This window comes from Heterodontus francisci, chromosome 8 (assembly GCF_036365525.1).
Source record: "Heterodontus francisci isolate sHetFra1 chromosome 8, sHetFra1.hap1, whole genome shotgun sequence".
NCBI classification, from domain to species: Eukaryota; Metazoa; Chordata; class Chondrichthyes; order Heterodontiformes; family Heterodontidae; genus Heterodontus; species Heterodontus francisci.
Window position 1 is genome coordinate 17,925,669 of NC_090378.1, and position 21,333 is coordinate 17,947,001.

The window sequence follows — 21,333 nt, forward strand, 5'->3', positions numbered from 1 at the left end:
CCGTTTATCCAGGTTTAACCAGCTCTATTCACACAGCTCTCTTGTTGCTAGACAAAATTAAAAGTTCCATGTAACAGGACCCATAACAAAAAAGGTCCAGGTTTTACAAATTATGCTTTCTGCATCCAATAGAAGGAACAGTAGTAACATTTTTGCCCCCACTTATTAAAAAGAAATCAGCAATTTCCCTTTCCAGTTAAGTACATTTAGGGGTAGAAAAGGGGACATCTACGGAGACATTTAAATTCAATTCTTGCGACAGGGCAACAACTTTTATGTAAGCATACACAGATTGCACCATGTTGCCGATGAAAAATGCTCGTATGATTGAAATGCTAAAGAAAAGAAAACTTGTCTTGGTCAAACAGCTGATACTACTATCAGAAAGCATTAGCCACCATTACAAACACAACAATTCATAGAGTTTTACAGCACAGAAACAGGTCCTTCAGCCAACGTGCCTGCGCTGACCATCAAGCACCCGTCCTAACTAATCCCATTTCCCCACATTTGGCCCGTAGCCTTGTATGTTATTGCTTTTCAAGTGATCAACTAAATATTTCTTGAATGTCGTGAGTGCTCCTGCCTCTACCTCCCCTTCAGGCAGTGTGTTCCAGATTCCAACCACCCTCTGGGTGAAATACTCCTCCTCAACTCCCATCTAAACCTCCTGCCAATTCAGTGTGCAGTTCTCCAATCCTCCATGAGTAGACAGTTAACATTTCCTGACAGCGGTATGAACATTAGCCATTTTGTTGATGCTGTCTCATTACAGTGTTCTCTCTTCTTGGACTATAGACTGGGAGGCTATTGTTGAGTTAAAGAGAAAGGAGGAAATAAACTGCTGTAGTACTATCAGTAGCACTATTTTAACTGTAGAACATAATTCCCTCAACACTTAGTCAAGCACATATATAGCAGTTACTCCAAAATGCACAGTGATAACATGTGATGGAGTAGATATGCAGTAGATATTTCCAGCAACTGCAAATATCTGGGCAATTCCTTCTGCAATTTCATGCATAGTTAGGCTGCCTCCCAGCACATCCCTCTTTGTTTTACTGATAGGAAAAATGGTACATTTGGCATACTTCAGTTCAAAAAAATTTGTTCCAGCAAACATTGTGCATCCAGATTTGATGGACTGTAACATCCAATAAAAGTACATTGATAAGGACTTAAATATTTAACTTGTATTGTTTTGCTTACCAATTCTGTACACTGAACTATGCTCCAGTCAGAATTCAACTAAAGGTGGACAGTTGTGAATTTTCTTAAATGATTGATTGAATAATTCAATGAAACCAAGATATTAGCGCGTTATATTTATTACGGTTGACCATGTTATTGGAAAAAAAAACAACGCTGAATCTTCATTATTCGTGGAGCAGTTTGAGATGTGAGGGGTGGTTAAGTTGCAACATAAATATAAGTACCTCTCCCATGCCACAGTACAACATTCTACTACCACATGGCTCACTTAGTGAGGTTCACGAGAGCTGATAGAAGGAGCTATTTGTCACTTTATTCCAAAGGCAACCTGTTTAAAATCCGAGGTTGAATAAAAGGTCCCTAAATTAGAGTTGAGTTTCACCAGTACAGTCAGCACTAGGATCTTGAAAAGGCCATGGTCAGTTTTCTTTTGTACAATATACAGTTTTTAAGACTGTGAACATCTTGATGCTTTGTGGAAAAAATTATTTGACTGGGCATTAAAAGCACGACCCACTGCTACTTCACACATATCCATTTGCAACCTTCCTGTTTGACTCAGTTTTTACACATTAACAAAGAGACATGATCATATCACTGAAGGCTACAGGAAGGGAAGAACAAAAAAGGAGAGTCAGATTTAGCTAATTAAAACCCAAGTTTTGCAATACATGTTTCGACTTGCAAAATGTAAAACAAGATTCAGGAAATAGCAGAAAAGGAAAAATAAGACAGGAGGGAAAAGACAGGAGCTGTGAAATGAAAGGAAGGAAGAACTATCTTGTTTGAGCTTTAGTTGTACAGGATTAAAATGACAACAGCTATGGCATTATTACATTGTTAATTTCAGCATCATAATGCACTAGCTAAAGACGCAAGACAGAATCAGACCAGGGAAACTGGGATTTCCCTAGACTTCGAAGGCAAAACATGTGTAAACAAACACAATTAACTAATAGTTAAGGGGGAAAAAAAATTTCATCATTCTCAAATCAGTCATCAACAACTCACCTTTGAAAATATTGTGCAGCTATGTTTACGAACAGAATTAAAAGGAAATACTACTGGAATTCATTGATCTATTACCTGAAGTTACATGTATAATGATTTGCAATGGATGTGGGGAAGTACGGCTGTTGAAAACATCCTGCTGTTCTTGTTGCACGGTTGATTGCTTCTGCAGTCAACATTTCCAATCTTCTTTGTAAAAGATGGATCCCCAAATACTAAGAACATTTTCAATGTGACTTGCCTTTCAGTCACAAAACATTGACGCATAGAAACTGCTGTATAGAAATTGAAATGGGAGGATAGCATTTCAATATCTTGTATGCTTGTCCCCCATCAACCTTTTGCTAAGCAGTCGCAGCACCATTGCACAGGAAGCTTAAATGAGGTTTAGGGAGGGAAACCAGGAGCTTTGGGCCTTGGCAGGTGAAGGCATAGCCGTCAATGGTTGAGTTATTAAAATCAGGGATGCTGAAGAGGCCAGAGTTGGAGAGGCGTAGTTGGGGAGGTCTGTGGAGCTGGGTGAGATAACAGAGATAGGGAGTGGGTCAGGCCATGAAGAGATTTGAAAACAAGAATTTAAAAAAATGTGGCATTGCTTAACTGGGGGCTAATGTAGGTCAGTGAGCAAAGGGCTGATGGGTGAAAAGGAATTGCATTGATATAATGTCTTTCACGACCACAGGACCTCCAAAAGCGCTTTACAGCCAATGAAGTACTATTTTGAAGCATCGTCACTGTAAAAATGTAGGCAACGTGGCAGCCAATTTTCACACAAGCTCCGACAAACAGCAATGTTTTAATTACCAGATAGTCTTTTTTTCTGAGATGTTGATTCAGGGATAAATATTGGCCAGGACACCAGGAATAACTCTCCTGTTCTTCTTCTTTGAAATAGTGCCATGGGATCTTTTACATCTACCGAGAGGGCAGACAGGGTCTTGGTTTAATATCTCATCCAAAAGCCAGCACCTTTGACAGTGCAGCACTTCCTCAGTACCAGATTTTTGCGTCCTGGGCCAAGACAGCTGATTAGTGGAAGAAAGGATGGAGAGGTGATAGGACATAGAACACTCAAAGAAAAAAAATGGTGCAAGCGGAATTAAAGGAAAGTGAACAAATGAATAAAAAGGAAAATTTAGGGAATGGGATTAAGTACAGCAGGCAAAGGCATAGGCATGACAGGCTGATTGGCCTCCTGCTGTGCAGAAAACTGAGTGCAGCCGTAAGTACATTCAGAGTGTCGCCTGACGAAGCAGAATATGCGCAGAGCGATCGTCGACGTCATCAGTGCATCCGAACATTTACCAGTTTGCCAGTATGAATCTGCGCACGATCGCACCAACATCACCACGCAATGATGCTGGACATAATGACGCCAGTCCGAGCATTGTCTCACTCCTCAATGGCTGCAATTGCCACCTCCATCCACCCCCAGCAGTATCCCACTTCGGCTGCGGCTTTCCACCTCGCCACATCCCCCTTCCCCAACCCCAGCTGCTTGCTTGCTCCTTCCCCCTCTCGGCCGATTGCTCCCCCCCATGGCGCCTGGAGCAGTGGCGGGGAACAAGCTGCTGGGGGTGGAGCAAGCAGCTGACAAATGACAGCGCAATTGGGAGCGAGCGGCCGGTGGGGGGGGGGGGGCGGGGGGTGGAAAGAGAAGTGGTGAGGTGAGGGGTGAGGGGCTGAGGGAAGCGCCGAGCTGGGGAGCGAGCAGACAGGTGCAGGAGGGAGCAGCGAAGAGAAGTGGCGACGGCAGGAAGGAGTGGGGTACTGTTGGGGTTAGGATGGAGGCGATGATCGCAGCCTTTGAGGGGGTTTCGGTTTAATTCACTTTTTGTGACAGATTGAGCAGCGGCATTTTTAATACAAGCAGCTGCCTGAGACATCCTAGACTGTGACATTATGAGGCCATATTTGCGTTTGTGCCAGTGCTGCGCCACCTAGTGATTACGTTGTCAGCAAACGCAGCCAAGTACATTACATAGATTCAATTTCACCATTGATAATGCTCTCTTCATGTCAAACACCGCCTTTAATTTAAATAGGTCTAGAGAACTGAGGCATCTGGGACCAAAGTTTGAATTCACAAGCAGCAAAAAGTGAAATTGCTTCAAATCAATCCAGGTCTTAGTGGGTGTGGAGTCATCATACAAAGAAAAAACTTCTCCTACACTGCTCAAATGTCAGCCTTATTCCAAGTCAGTAAAGGTAGTGGCTGCAAGGAACTTATGTCAGCTGGTCCAACATTAAGTTCAGATACATTACTGGGCAAGACTTAAATTAATGATGAAGTAGACCATTTCATTCTTCTTGTGGCACTGCAGTTGTTATGCTCCCTGGTTGCATCTGCTCAAACCCTTCTTGTTGAAGTTGAGGAAGTCTTAGTGCCAGATTTACACCAGAATTAACATGAAGTCTTTTACTAAGCTATGAATGTTAAGAGAATGCTGTAAATGAATGTGCAGATACTATTCCCTAAAAACCATGAAGTGTACATTTCTATGCAGTGAAAGAGTGGATAATATAAATAACTTGAGTTTTGGTTGGAAGCAGGTTTGTTCATATACCATTACTACTTAAAACGACCATGTAATTAGCAATTACAGTCTACTCTTGATAGTTTGAAGGCACTTTACTGCCACAAAGAATTTAAATTACCCAATAATATGAATTAAGTATCAGTAACACAGCAAAGTGGGAATTTAGGGCTATTCGAATTCAGCAATAGATGGTAATTTGCAAGGCACTGAGATGTACTCTACATTATATATCTTTTACGTACACACACACTGATATTACAAACCCAGAGAGAAAGAGATTTAAATTAACTACTTATACTTAAACTGCTGGTTTATAAAAATAAAATAAATTAAAGTGAAGACTCTAGTTGTCAGTTATAAGTTATTGGGTTGGAAGGTATCTTCACAACTTTATCATTTACCCTGTTGGCCATAACTACTTGCATATGGAAAGGAGATATTTAATACTGCACATGTAGGTATCCTTTACAAGTTCAGTTTTCAAAAAGAGTCAAATCCTGATAGAGACCCAACAGTGACTCACCCAACAGGTTCCAGTATAGTCAAGCACATTCAAAATAGTTTGTAGGAAGCTTCATTCATTGTAAGCACTCATTAAAAAAAAAACTTCTTCTACCAGATATAAAACTCAAATCTTGCAAATATACTAGTGTTCAGTGTGCTGAACATGAACAAATTATGCATTAAAGCAGAAGTGAGCCTACGGTAGATCTGAAATAATTATGTAATGATTGCTTTGTGGTCAGCTGGGTCTCTGTCACATGCAGAAAACATTACATAGAAAAGTCGCCAAAACAAGCTACTGAAAAATTTACACCCAGCTATAGGGCTTTTGTTTGCTCAATACGGAGTGCACAAAGTCTCCCATATAAAGGAACATATTATCTTTCGAATCCAGAGCTGTAAAGTGTAGGTTGGCAGAGTTAAAGTTCAAGGGGGCACATAGTAACTTAACCAGCTATATAGGTATAATTTACCCTAACAGCTCATCAGAAAAGCTGCTCACCAGCTAGTGCAATGACTTACAAGATTGACTGGAGTAGAGAAGGAAGGAGCCAAGGCTCCACTGACCAGCCTACATGTCCAGGTGCCTTTAGTGAGCAAGGGTGACTGAGGAATAGTCTATTGCATGCAGGAGCATTACAGACTGACCTACCTTTAAATATAGGAATGCTGGGTTTGCCAAACAGGATTGCACTTGGTTCCAAGGTAGTACCGTTGAACCACCTCAACCCAAAAGGACTCTGCTCAACTCGCAGGACTATAATCACTAGTTGCCAGTCAAACAAACATGCAACAAGCATTGCAAAGAGTCATTACAGAGTATGGTGAGCAGTGCAATGTCATCAGATGTAGAAAATTATTTGAGAACATCTTCCAAAGCATAGGTACAGAACATAACCCACTGATTTCTGGTTCCACTGGGTCAGATACAGAGTTCTAGCAGTAGCTGCTTGCCCATCTGCAACTCAATCATGGTTGGTGCTAAGTCTGGTATACGAGCACAGTCTCATTGTGGGCTGCCACAGAATGCCTTGCAGCTGCTGTTACCCCGTTTCAGAGACTCCTCATTGGCTATCTGCATTTAGCATGGTGAAATGGCATGCATGGGGCAGTTTGTGTCATGCCAGCTACCTTAATGTCCAAGGTACATTTAAACCAATTATGGCGGTATGAGGGGTGAGTTGGGCAAATTGGGAAATTACATTGAGATATGGTGGTAGATAAGCAATAGAAAATTATTAATTGTTCAAATGTTTTCAACAAATATACATTCCCTTGAGAAATAAAGACTCCACTGGGAAAGTGGTATGACTATGGTTAAATAGAGAAGTTAAGGCTAGTATTAGATTAAAAGCGTTGGCTTACAACATTGCCAAAAAGAGTAGTAAGCCTGAGGATAATGGTGACCAAGAAATTGATAGAAAGGAAACAAAATATATAACTTATATTTGTATAGCACCTTTAACTTAAGTCCTGTTCACCCATCACCTCGGCGGCTATTGACCGACAATGATTCCCGATCTGGCAACACCAAGTTTAAAATTGTCATCCTTGTTTCCCATCCATGGCTTCACCCCACTCTATATCTAACCTCCTCCAGCTCTCCACCCATCACCCACCAAAATCTGTACAATCCTCCAGTTCTGGCCTCTTGCACATCCCTGAGTTTATTCACTCCACCATTGATAGCCATGCCTTCAGCTGGCTGTGCTCCAAGCTCTAGAATGCCTCCCCCCCAAAACCTCTCTATCTTTCTTTATGATGCTTAATACCTACCTCCGATCAAGCTTTTGGTGACTTATCCTAATACTGCAGGCAGTTCAGTGTTGACACCGTTCCTGTGAAGCACCTTGGATTATTTGTTTACGCTAAAGGAGCTACATAAACACAAACAGTTCTTGCTTTTGGAATAAATAACCAGATAATCAGCTTTAGCGATGTTAGTTGATGGATAAATGTTGACGAGGACAACAGAACTTTGCTTCTTTCCAAATAGTACCATGGAATCTTTTCCATCCATCTAAGCAAGGGCAGACAGTGCCTTGATTTAACACCTCCTCCAAGAGACAGTTCTTCTGACAGTGCTGCACTTCCTCAGTAATGCAGGGGAATGCCAACCCAGATTATTGGCAAAAATCTCTGGAGTGAGGCTTGAATCCATGGTATGAATTAACTCACAGACAAGAAGGCAACGATTGAGCCAAGGCTGCCTGATAGTGACTTGGAATATTCTCTACATTCCATCCAATCATATCACAGACTAGTGACCCCCAGAGGTTTTCTCTTTGAAAGTGAAGTGTCAGTAGAAAGACTCAAGGACCATTAAAGTTAGCACTGGATTTTCCTCATGGGTAGACTTACAAACAGCTACAATTCAAGCTGTAGCAAGCCTTGCATGACTTGGAGCAAAGAATTACATCTATGTCTTTCCAGGGGAAGAATGATTTAGTGTTTTAAATGCTGCTTAAATTCTTGCAACTTACCACTTCCATGAAGCAAATACACCAGTTAGAAGCATACATGAAACAAATGTCAATGAGTGTGGCATATAGAGTACTCTTAAAATTAAGGATTTCTATCAAACCATATGCAATTGCTGTTTATGATTAATTTATTCCTCCACACAGAACTTTCGCATACAGGTATAGCAAGCATTTAGGAAAAGAAATAGCATGTTGGCCTTTATTGCAAGGGGAATGGAGTACAAGAACAAGGACAAGGAAGTCTTGCTATAATTGTATAGGGCTTTGGGGAGATCACACCTGGAGTACTGTGCGCAGTTTTGATCTCCATATCTAAGGAAGGATATACTTGCACTGGAGGCAGTACACCAAAGGTTCACTAGGATGAGAGGTTATCCCATGATAACAGCCTGAGTAAATTGGACCTATACACTGTGGAGTTTAAAAGAGTGGGAAGTGATGTCATTGAAATATACAAGATTCTGAAGGGCTTATTCCTGAGAAGTTGTTTCCCCTGGCTGGGGAATTTAGAACACAGGGATACAGTCTGATAAGGGACATTTAGGACTGAGATAGAGGAATTTCTTCACTCAAAGGGTTGTGAAGCTTTGGAATTCTCAACCTCACAGGGTGCTGGCTGCTCCATCGTTGAGTATATTCAAGGCTGGCATAGATAGATTTTTAATCTCTCAGGGAATCAAGGACATGAGGAGTGGGTGGGAAAGTGGAGTTGAGACAGATCAGCCATGATTGTCTTGAATGGTGGAACAGGCTCGAGGGGCTGTATGATCTACCCCTGTTCCTATTTCTTATGTTCTATCTGGAACAAGTTATGCTGCACAGTTTGCAGTACAATCCACATAACCTAAATGAAATTTAAGAAAATAGATGCAATAGAATTTTGCACTTTGGCAGTTATTACTAAACTACACCTATAGAGCTGGAACCTGTCATAGCCACGAAGCGCATTGCACTGTTGAACTACAAGAAAGCCCCCAGCGATTTAACATCTGCAGCACTTAAAGCAGCCAGAAGCACTGCACAAAGAACAGCCAGGCGCTACGCAAACGACTACTGGCAACACCTATGCAGTCATATTCAGCTGGCCTCAGACACCGGAAACATCAGAGGAATGTATGATGGCATTAAGAGAGCTCTTGGGCCAACCATCAAGAAGATCGCTCCCCTCAAATCTAAATCAGGGGACATAATCACTGACCAACGCAAACAAATGGACCGCTGGGTTGAGCACTACCAAGAACTGTACTCCAGGGAGAATGTTGTCACCGAGACTGCCCACAATGCAGCCCAGCCTCTACCAGTCATGGATGAGCTGGACATACAGCCAACCAAATCGGAACTCAGTGATGCCATTGATTCTCTAGCCAGCGGAAAAGCCCCTGGGAAGGACAGCATTACCCCTGAAATAATCAAGAGTGCCAAGCTTGCTATACTCTCAGCACTACATGAACTACTTTGCCTGTGCTGGGACGAGGGAGCAGTACCTCAGGACATGCGCGATGCCAATATCATCGCCCTCTATAAAAACAAAGGTGACCGCGGTGACTGCAACAACTACCGTGGAATCTCCCTGCTCAGCACAGTGGGGAAAGTCTTTGCTTGAGTCGCTCTAAACAGGCTCCAGAAGCTGGCCGAAGCGCGTCTACCCTGAGGCACAATGTGGCTTTCATGCAGAGAGATCGACCATTGACATGCTGTTCTCCCTTCATCAGATACAGGAGAAATGCCGTGAACAACAGATGCCCCTCTACATTGCTTTCATTGATCTCACCAAAGCCTTTGACCTCGTCAGCAGACGTGGTCTCTTCAGACTACTAGAAAAGATTGGATGTCCACCAAAGCTACTAAGTATCATCACCTCATTCCATGACAATATGAAAGGTACAATTCAACATGGTGGCTCCTCATCAGAGCCCTTTCCTATCCTGAGTGGCGTGAAACAGGGCTGTGTTCTTGCACCCACACTTTTTGGGATTTTCTTCTCCCTGCTGCTTTCACATGCGTTCAAATCCTCTGAAGAAGGAATTTTCCTCCACACAAGATCAGGGGGTAGGTTGTTCAACCTTGCCCGTCTAAGAGCGAAGTCCAAAGTACGGAAAGTCCTCATCAGGGAACTCCTCTTTGCTGATGATGCTGCTTTAAACATCTCACACTGAAGAGTGCCTGCAGAGTCTCATCGACAGGTTTGCGGCTGCCTGCAATGAATTTGGCCTAACCATCAGCCTCAAGAAAACGAACATCATGGGGCAGGACGTCAGAAATGCTCCATCCATCAATATTGGCGACCACGCACTGGAAGTGGTTCAAGAGTTCACCTACCTAGGCTCAACTATCACCAGTAACCTGTCTCTAGATGCAGAAATCAACAAGCGCATGGGAAAGGCTTCCACTGCTGTGTCCAGACTGGCCAAGAGAGTGTGGGAAAATGGCGCACTAACACGGAACACAAAAGTCCGATTGTATGAAGCCTGTGTCCTCAGTACCTTGCTCTATGGCAGCGAGGCCTGGACAACCTGTGTCAGCCAAGAGCGACGTCTCAATTCATTCCATCTTCGCTGCCTCCAGAGAATCCTTGGCATCAGGTGGCAGGACCGTATCTTCAACACAGAAGTCCTCGAGGCGGCCAACATCCCCAGCATAATACACCCTATTGAGCCAGTGGCACTTGAGATGGCTTGGCCATGTGAGCCGCATGGAAGATGGCAGGATCCCCAAGGATACATTGTACAGCGAGCTCGTCACTTGTATCAGACCCACCGGCCGTCCATGTCTCCGCTTTAAAGACGTCTGCAAACGCGACATGAAATCCTGTGACATTGATCACAAGTCGTGGGAGTCAGTTGCCAGTGTCCGCCAGAGCTGGCGGGCAACCATAAAGGTGGGGCTAAAATGTGGCGAGTCAAAGAGACTTAGTAGTTGGCAGGAAAAAAGACAGAGGCGCAAGGGGGAGAGCCAACTGTGTAACAGCCCCGACAAACAAATTTCTCTGCAGCACCTGTGGAAGAGCCGGTCACTCTAGAATTGGCCTTTATAGCCACTCCAGGCGCTGCTTCACAAACCACTGACCACCTCCAGGCACTTATCCATTGTCTCTTGAGATAAGGAGGCCAAAGAAACACCTATAGAGTCTTAAGAGTTATCTACAGCACAGAAGACGACCATTCGTCCCATGGAGTCCATGTCGGCTCTCCATAGAGCTATGCAGTCAGTCCCAATCCCTGGTTTGATACCCGTAGCCCTGCAAGTCTATTTCTCTCAAGTGGCCATCCAACTTCCTCTTGAAGTCATTGATCGACTCAGTTCCAGCACCCTTGTGGGCAGCCAGTTCCAGTCATTACCACCCATAAATTGCTATATGTATTTAAGCCTAAACAAATTACCATTTATTTAAATATTGCTGGGAAGATGTTAAACCTTTAAAAGGCTAACTGCACTTTAACAATTAGAGGTCGACTTCTAAACTTATTTCAGAAGTCATCAAAAGTGCCACATCTGGAGATATTGGGGAAGAATGACTCTATTCCCAAACTATTTGTAAAAGCAGCCTAAAAATACAGCATTCTACAAAATTAAACATCAGGTTAACAACAAGAATTTGATCGTTTCCTCCCAAGTTGCACTCAACAAATGTTAAGTTGCTGTGACTGGTGGAGTACCGCAAGGATCAGTGCTTGGGCCACAGCTATTCACAATCTATAATCAATAAACTGGATGCGGGGATTAAATGTAGTATTTCCAAGTTTGCACATGACAAAACTAGGTGGAAGTGAGAGTTGTGAGGATGCAGCAAAGACGCTTAAAGGGGATTTGGAGAGGCTATGCGAGTCAGCAAAAATTTGGTGATGGAATACAATGTGAAGAAATGCGAGGTTATCAACTTTGGTAGAAAAACCAAAATAGAGAGAGCTGGATTTTATGTACCTGGTGGGGCACCACCAAGCTGTGATCTTCCTTGCAATGGCCCACAATAATATGCCAGTTGGGCTGCCCCACTAATCTTGTGGAGGGGACAGGCTCTCCGATGCACAGCAATGGCGTCAGCTGCCTGGGCACAGGCACTATGTTTAAAATCCTGCTGGCTAATTGAAATGTTTAAAGTTTTACCGCCCCCACTGTACTGATTAAAAATCTGCTGCCCCTTTCCCACCTCCCAATAATAAAATTAATTATTTGCCCTCTTGGTTCCGCCCCCCCCCGCCCCGACCCCCACAAAGCACTTACCTTCCAAACTTGACCTTTCCCCCAAACTGAAGAAAGTGCACAGGTCACCCCTTCGCACGATTCCTTACACTAATGATGTCAATTTGACCCCATCCCCGCCCCCCCCCCATCCCTGCACTAAAAATCTAACGTTCCCACACCCCCCTTCCCCACCACCGTGGTGTCTGATCTCACCAGACAGGAAAGTGAAGGTGCATGAGTGCCGGCCAGCGTTCAGAAGATCGCGGCCCGACGGTAAGATTGGAGTCAGTTTTATTTGCATGTCTGCATTCGGCTAATTTGAATATTTTATTTATTTATTTATTTAGAGATACAGCATTGAAACAGGCCCTTTGGCCCACCAAGTCTGTGCCGACCATCAACCACCCATTTATACTAATCCTACATTAATCCCGTATTCCTACCACATCCCCACCTTCCCTCAATTCTCCTACCACCTACCTATACTAGGGGCAATTTATAACGGCCAATTTACCTATCAACCTGCAAGTCTTTGGCTGTGGGAGGAAACCGGAGCACCCGGCGGAAACCCACGCGGTCACAGGGAGAACTTGCAAGCTCCGCACAGGCAGTACCCAGAATCAAACCCGGGTCACTGGAGCTGTGAGGCTGCGCCACTGTGCCGCCCTCCCGTCACCAAGCGGCAGAGGAGCCACCACGGAGCCTCGCCGTCACCAGGAGGATTGGGCCCGGCCCTCCCTGTGCCGGGCCGTTGCCAGAACGTTCATCCGGCCACCATTCCATCCCCACCCCCCCTCCCCACGAAGCCCAACTTCAGGAGCTTTGTAAAATCCCAGCCAGAGCATTTCTTAAATATGAACATATGAATTAGGAGCAGGAGTAGGCCACTTGGCCCCTTGAGCCTGCTTCGCCATTACTGATGGTAACCACAACTCCACATTCCCGCCTATCCCCAATAACTTTTCACCCCCTTACTTATCAAGAATCTATCTACCTCTGCCTTAAAAATATTTAAAGCCTCTGCTTCCACTGCCTTTTGAGGAAGAGAGTTCCAAAGACTCATAACTCTCAGAAAAAAATTTCTCATCTCTGTCTTAAATGGGCAACCCCTTATTTTTAAATAGTGACCCCTAGTTTTAAATTCGCCCACAAGAGGAAACATCCTTTCCCCATCCACCCTGTCAAGACCCCTCAGAATTTTATATGTTTGAAATGGTGAGAGGCTGGGAAGTGTTGTACTTCAAAGGTACTTGGATGTCCTTGTTCATGAGTCATTGAAAGCTAACATGCAGGTACAACAAGCAATTAAGGCGGCAAATTTGTACATTGGCATTTATCACAGAATTGTTCCAGTGCAGAAGGAGGCCATTCGGCCCATCGTGCCTGCACTGGCTGTCTGAAAGAGCAATTCACTCAGTTCCATTCCCCTGCCTTCTCCCCGTAAATCGCCACATTCTTCCTTTTCATATAACTGTCTAATTTCCTTTTTAATGCTTCAATTGAACTTGCCTCCACCACAGTCTCAGGCAGTGCATTCCAGACTTTAACCAATCTGCATGAAAAAGTTTTTCCTCATGTCACTTTTGCTTCTCTTGTCAAATACTTTAAATCTGCTGGTTCTCGATGCTTTCACGATGGGAACAGTTTCAGTCCAGATCCCTCATGATTTTGAATACCTCTATCAAATCACCTCCTCGAAAACAGTCCCAATTTCTTCAACCTATCTTCATCCCTGGAACCATTCTTGTGAATCTTTTCTGTACTCTCTCCAATGCCCTCAGGTCTTTCTTAAAGTGCGGTGCCCAGAACTGAACACAGTACTCCAGCTGAGGCCAAACTAGTGTCTTATACAAGCTCAACATTATCTCCTTGCTCTTGTACTCTATGCCCCTACATTTAAGGGAATTTCAGTATAGGAGTAAAGAAGTTTTGCTGCAATTATATAGAGCCGTGGTGAGACCACACCTGGAGTAGTGTATGCAGTCCCGGGCTCCTTGCCTAAGCAAAAATATACTTGCCATAGAGGGAGTGCAACAAAGGTTCACCAAACTAAATCCTGGGATGGAGGGATTGTCCTGAGGAAAGATTAAATAGACTGGGCCTTTATTCTCTGGAATATAGAAGAATGAGAGGTGATCTTATTCAAATATACAAATTTATTTTTACAGGGCTCGACAGGGTAAATGCAGGAAGGACGTTTTCCCTGGCTGGGATGTCTAAAACCAGGGGACACAGTCTTAGAATAAGGGGCAGACCATTTAACTTTAAGATGAGGAGGAATTTCTTCACTCAGAGGGTGGTGAATCTTTGGAATTTTCCGCCCCAGAGGCTCACTCGTTGAGTATGTTCAAGACACAGATCGACAGATTTCTACATATTAAGAACGTCGAGGGATAAAGGGATAGTGCAGGAAAATGGTGTTGAAGTAGATGATCAGCCATGATCTCACTGAATGGTGGAGCAGGCTCGAAGGACTGAATGGCCTACTCCTGCTCCTATTTCTTCCGTTACGAATCTTAAATAACATCAAATGCAGGATATGAAAGAAACTAAAAGGTAATAATTAAAAAATGTAATCATTCTGAAATTTTTCAACGGAGCACACAGCATATTTTAAAACTATTAAGGACAGTATATTTAAAAACTATTAAGGACAGCATCCGACTGTGCCATACTTTTCCTGACTGACTTTGGGTGTAGACTATAAGGGAATAAATTACAAAGTAATTAGCAAATCTAAAGCTGTATACACGCTCTTTGAACAGTGTAAAGGAAACAGCATATGTATAAATTCTGCTAACCTGAATCTCTACTCTCTTCTAAACTCCAGAGAATAAAGGCCCAGTCTATTTAATCTTTCCTCATAGGACAATTCCTCCATCCCAGGAATTATTTTGGTGAACCTTCGTTGCACTCGCTCTATGGCAAGTATATCTTTGCTTAGACAAGGAGACCAAAACTGCATACACTACTCCAGGTGCAGTGTCACCAAGGCTCTATATAATTGCAGCAAGACATCACGTTAGCAATGAACTATTACTGTTGTACAGAAGTAAAAAGGATTGATGAAGGACACTTTATAAATAAAAGGAGTAATTCTTAAGGATAAGTTCAGGTGGCAATACCAATAGCCATTATACAGAATTTCTCTTGTTATGATGCTGTATTACTGGAAGAAAAAAATACAAGATACAAAGAAACATAACCAGTGCAAAATATATATATTTTTTTAAAATGTCCAAGGCCGTAACTCAGCAATAAACCAATCGTCAGATTTGTTTTCTCCCTCATTGCAAAATATATTATTTGTAAATTCTTAGTAATACTTAAAAGGAAATTTCTATTATTAATACTTAATATCTTTCAAAAGAAAGAAAACATCAGTGATTATCAATTTACCAGCAACAACTGACCACCATTGAGATAATTGACCCAGCTACAAAATGATCACCTTAAAATGAATAAGAACTATTGATACAGGAAGAAACCCCCCCTTAAAATTAGGAAAAAAATTTAAAAAGAATTTCATCTATGTCAATGGCTACCCTGTAACTTTCAGTATTCCGATGACAGAACTATTTCCTGAAGAATTCAGCAACAGTGGCTGCCAGTTACAGTGTTGCAAAGCAGTTGTTTCTCTCTTCCAAAGTACTTCTCAGTGACATACCAAAATCAAACAATTGAACCTGTGCGTATTTTAAGGTGCTTTTACAATGGATTGTGGAAATTCAAACCCAAAATTACCCACACGCAATATCCTTGTGTGTTTGTTTTGCCTCTGCTCTCCAGTAGGTCATTTGGAAGCCAATTTAGTACTGCAAATCAAATTCCAACATGAGAGCAAAAACAAATAACAATATACACAATTGCATACACAATTGAATCCATTAAGCACGTTAATGGGCCAGAGGATTCATGCCTCAGGAGGTCAAGCAGAGCCAGAAAAAAGGTGGGTGTACTTGCCATGGGTTACGTGGAAATTAGGTTGTTTATACTGATGAATGCTTTGAGGGAGCGAGAGCTTGTGCGTGCAGTTAACAGCACTCAATGTAATAACAGTCAGTGCACCACTCCAGTCAGAAGCCAAAAGCAGGCAGCTAACTATTTACTGGCGGTGGGGCTGGAAGGATAAGACAGGGTGGTGGATGAAGACACTACAGAGGGGAGAGTTTTTTTTTGAGAGACAGGGAGAGGAGGGAGACCGGGAGAGGAGGGAGACCAGTAAAGTCTACTCTGCTTCTCATTTTTCTTCTAATCGCACAACCTTCTCTGCCTCAACCAGAAACAGAAGAATGTCTTTTCTGACATTTTTTCCTCCTCCCTTCCATCAACATACATTTATATAGCACCACAGGCATCGTAAAACACCCAAAGGCGCATTATCAAACAAAAAGTGACACTGAGTCAAACAGGGAGACATTAGGTCAGGTGATCTAAAGCTTGGTCAAAGAGGCAAGTTTTAAGAAGCATGTTAAAGTGAGGGGTGTGGGGTGGAGCGGGCATTAGGACAAAACGAAACAGAGGTTAAAGCCTAGGTAGCTACAAATACAGCTGCCAATATTAGAGCAGAGCAAATGTGAGATGCACCACAGCCAGAGTTGCAGATTGGAGGATTGTAAGGCTGAAGAAGTTATGGAGACTGTTTTTGAGGAGGAGTGGGGGGGAATGGTGGGCAGGGTGGGGGCCAAGTCTATGAAGGATTTGAACAGGAGGGTGAGAATTTTTTAAAATGAGGCTTTGGTGGACTGGGAGCCAATGTAGGTCAGTGAGGACAAAGGTGATGGGTGAATGGGTCTTGGTGCATGCAGCAGAGTTTTGGATGAGCTTAAGTTTATAGATTAGATTAGAGATACAGCACTGAAACAGGCCCTTCGGCCCACCGAGTCTGTGCCGACCATCAACCACCCATTTATACTAATCCTACACTAATCCCATATTCCTACCAAACATCCCCACCTGTCCCTATATTTCCCTACCACCTACCTATACTAGTGACAATTTATAATGGCCAATTTACCTACCAACCTGCAAGTCTTTTGGCTTGTGAGAGGAAACCGGAGCATCCGGTGAAAACCCACGCAGACACAGGGAGAACTTGCAAACTCCACACAGGCAGTACCCAGAATCGAACCCGGGTCCCTGGAGCTGTGAGGCTGCAGTGCTAACCACTGCGCCACTGTGCCGTATGGAGGGTGAAAGATGGAAGGCGGGCCAGGAGAGCATTGGAATAGCTGTGTCTGAAAGCACAAAAGCATGGATGAGTGTTTCTCAGCAACAGAAGGGTTGAGGACGGGGCAGAGATTAGGGTCAGTGATTTTTGGGATGGAGAGGATATAGGGTCAGAAGTTCAACTTAGTGTCAAATAGGACACTGAAATTATGAATATTTTGGTTCAGCTTGAGAGAGTGGCCGATGAGGGTAATGGTATAGGGAAAGAAGTTTATGAAGCCACTGTGAAATCGATGGCTTTAGTGTTAACTTCTAAATTGGAAGAAATTTCAGCTTATTCAAGGCTGGATATCAGACAAGCAATCTGACAACACTAACAGTGGAAGGGTTGGATATTGCTGGTGAGTTCAAGCTGGGTGTCGTCATTGTACATGTGTGGAAACTGATGTCTTATCAGAAGATAGTGCCACGGGGCAGTGTGTAGATGAGAAATAGGAGGAGGGCAAGGATCTTTGAGGTAACAGTATAGGGATGGGAAGAGAAACCATTGCAGGAGATTCACCGACTATGACTGGACAGATAAGAGTGAAACCTGACAAGGGCAGTCCCACTCAGCTGGATAACAGAAAAGAGTTGTTGCAGGAGGATGGTGTAGCTAACCGTGTCAAAGACTGCAGACATGTAGAGGGGACCACCTACAGTATCAGCTGGCATGGGGGCCTGGAAAGGTAGTTGGGTGGTCAGCATTTAGTGGGAATAGGGTTGAGAGCAAGAGGCGAGTCTCAGGCCAAGATGAACTCCCAGAGGGAACTAGGAGGGAAAGATGAAAGTTCTGGAATAGGGCATGGTGAAAGTCATGGGGGAGATGAAAAGCGACAGAGGCATTCCCTCCAGCAGCCAGGACTCCATTTGGCACCACCCCACAGATGCAACAGTGATTTAATAATATAGAATCTGAAACTTCAGCACTTGGACAACATAACATCACCAGATTTTAATCAATCTCCTTAATAAATGCTTGGTTTCATTTTGCAGATATTGCAAAACCCTATAACTTTCTAGGGTGCAAACCCGATTACGTAAAGGTGATGGACTTAAATTATGCCTAATACAAAAACCTATATTATTATTGGCTCACATTAACACCCCCACCCGAGATTTGTTTTTAAGTGGAGATCATCTCAATATAACAACCGATTTGACAGTCGTTCTCATTTGTAAGCTGGAATCTTTCGTGAGCTTAGAGGTTAACAATGTAAAGCCACAAAATGATGCACCAATACTGAAGAACATATCCTACTGAATTATCCATCACTATAAATAGTTCTTAGTGTCAGATATAAATACAAAAGAATGCATACACTAATTCACTGTGTAAATCTTTCAATCATTTATCTCAAAAAAGCATCCAAATATATTAGGGCGCTTTCAACGCTAATGGTTTGCAAAATACATCGCCAATCACTTCCACATTCACTGTACGCAAGTTTTTTTTTTAAAGAAGTTGAAAATGGCTAATCGTGTCCGACGCAATTAAATTATCCGGATTATCCTGTTTATAATAGTATTTGATAAAAAAGCAATACCTTTTTAGTTTCTAACTGGGCCTCCTCTTGGCAACATTCTCTGCAGTGTGGGTCCAGCTGATTGAGACTGAACTGGCCAAGAAGGTCACAAGAACTGCAGAGCAAGTTACTGGAAAAGCCAAGTTCACGGCAGACTTCTGATGACAGATCAGCACCACACATAGATATCTGAAAAGAGAAAACAAGGACATACACGTATTATCAATCAACTGGAAATGGAAAGGGCGTCAGTGATGTAAAAACATGCTGGATTCCACACCTGAATTAAAGTGATTAAACTAAAGAATCACACAGAGGAGGGACACCAGTAAAGTCTACTCACCAAGAAGCAACCCTCAACAACATCCAGGATTGGGCTGGTAAGTGCGAAGCAAAGACCATGCCAAACAAGAGATAAGAACCATCCCTCCTTGACATAATCAACGCCAAACACCTCCACCATCTACATCCATGGGGTCACCACTGATCAGAAGCTCAACTGAATCAGCCACTGAATGTTGTGGCTACAAGCGCAGGACAGAGCTTGGATATTCTGTGGTGAGTGATTCATCTCCTGACTCCCTAAAGTTTCTCCACTACCACAACAAAGGCACAAGTCAAGAATGTGATGGAATGCTTCCCACATGCCTGGATGCATGCAGCTGCACCACACACTAAGCACTATCCAGGACAAAGCAGTCACTTGATTGGCACTCATCCACAATCTTAAACATCCACCTCAAAAATGGTCATTCAAAATTATCTTGATTGTCAAAGGAAGCTGTACGTCTTGTGAACTATGTCAACTTGTTTTCGCACAGGATAAACACACAACATCGCAAATCAAAGTACAAAGTTAAGAAAAAAGTCATTCCTTGTAACTTGGAATTAAGTTCGTTAGCATTCTGAAGGAGTTACTTCCAAACTCCATTCAAAAGAACATTGTATGCAAGTTCAAAACCACAACAAGTATTTCAAAAACCTGACAATCACCAATATACAGGATGAGAGGAGGGAATATGAAGTCCAACTCATCACAATTGATGAAGGAATTTTTGTTTACACAACTGGCATCTTTGTAAATTCTTATGGTGCTTTGTCCCATATACCAAGATTGGCGTCCTTCCAAATTTATGTTGTGCCCTGTCCCAACGGCACAGAATTAGTTGCCATGCATTTTTACAGGACAAGCAAAAAAGCTTGCAAGGATTAAAATTAGATAGCTCATCTGATATTTTATATTTACAGACAGGTTAAAACCAACAATGTAAGATGCACATTTATATTCTGCAATATGTGAGGAACAACCAGATTCACAATGTTTGCATGCTGCACTTCAGTTTGTAGTAGCTGACAGTACTGTAGTAAGCCCAATTAGAAGCAACTTGGTCACCGATTAACAAGTGCATTTTCAGAATTGTCATTGCCGGAGAAAGTAGAAAGACTGATAATCAACAAAGACTGACATGCTAAAATATAAATGATAATTTTATTTTCAGTCTGTTGTGCAAGAACATTTTGATTTCTATCAACATATCTCAATTTCTTACCAGTGGTAAAAGGTCTCAAAAGAATTGAGCTGCCCCAGTCTGCCTCTATGTAACTGTAGGGGTTTTAAAAACTAGGATACTAAAATAATTCTTCAATAGAGAAATTCCAATCAAAATGTATTTATTTGAACATATTTATAAAAGGAAGCAGTTTTATCAGTACTTCATTGATCGTGAAGCACTTTGGAACGTCCTGAGGTCATGAAAGTGCTATACAAATGCAAGCCTTTTGTTTTGCTAGGAGAACCAAAGCTGTTAATCTAAGAATAGCAGCGGCAGGTCAGTTAATGCTCATGGCTGTAACCAATTTAGACAATGGCAGAGAACTGCATTTGAAATTGCAGTTCTGTATTTTCCTTGTTTATGCAAGCCTACAGGTTTTAGAAAGAACTAAAGTGATTTGAGGGAGTAACAGACAGAGATTGAAACAGAAACTGCATTTAAATAGGATTAAGTGACAGACCTCACAATGCATTGACACAAGTCCAGCTAATTTTTCAGTACTTTCATTTCACAAAACTGCCCTGTACATACTTCATTTACTTGTCAAGCCAGTCAAACACAACTGTTCACTGCTCTCTCGGAATGAAATTAAAGGGAATATAAATCTCCAAATGATTTTCCCTGAAAAGTAACATGCATCATACTGGGGTGAAACAGTCAGTTTCAACTTCTCAACAAACTTCCAAACATGCTGTATCCAAACAGCCCTTTTCACTTAAATAAAAGCAAAATACTGCAGATGCTGGAAATCTGAAATAAAAATGAAAAATGCTGGAAATACTCAGCAATCTGGCAGCATCTGCAGAGAGAGAAGCAGAGTTAACTGCCAGTTCTGATGAAAGGTCACTGAACTGAAACGTTAACTCTGCCTCTCTTTCCACAGATGCTGCCAGACCTGCTGAGTATTTCCAGCACTTTTTGTTGTTATTACCCCTTTCCACTCGATTTTTAAGAATGATTTCCTCACCCCAATTTTCTCCTGCAGACAACAGGGTACATTCCATAGGCATCAGCAGAATTCCAACAGTTCATCAAAATGACCATTCTTTTTTGTGAGAGTCTAGACAGTAACGCCAAAATGCTAATTATGTGTCTGTACATTTCACCAAAATTG

General features: G+C 42.6%; 1 protein-coding gene across 2 annotated transcripts in view; it reads right to left on the reverse strand.

The window, feature by feature from the left end:
- The window catches only part of selenof (selenoprotein F), a 101,136-nt gene that overhangs the window by 69,190 nt on the left and 10,613 nt on the right, over window positions 1–21,333 (reverse strand). For both annotated transcript variants that reach the window (XM_068036712.1, XM_068036713.1), the window contains one exon: window positions 18,688–18,855. In XM_068036712.1, the coding sequence (XP_067892813.1) occupies window positions 18,688–18,855 (168 nt within the window). The remainder of the gene's footprint in view (window positions 1–18,687; window positions 18,856–21,333) is intronic.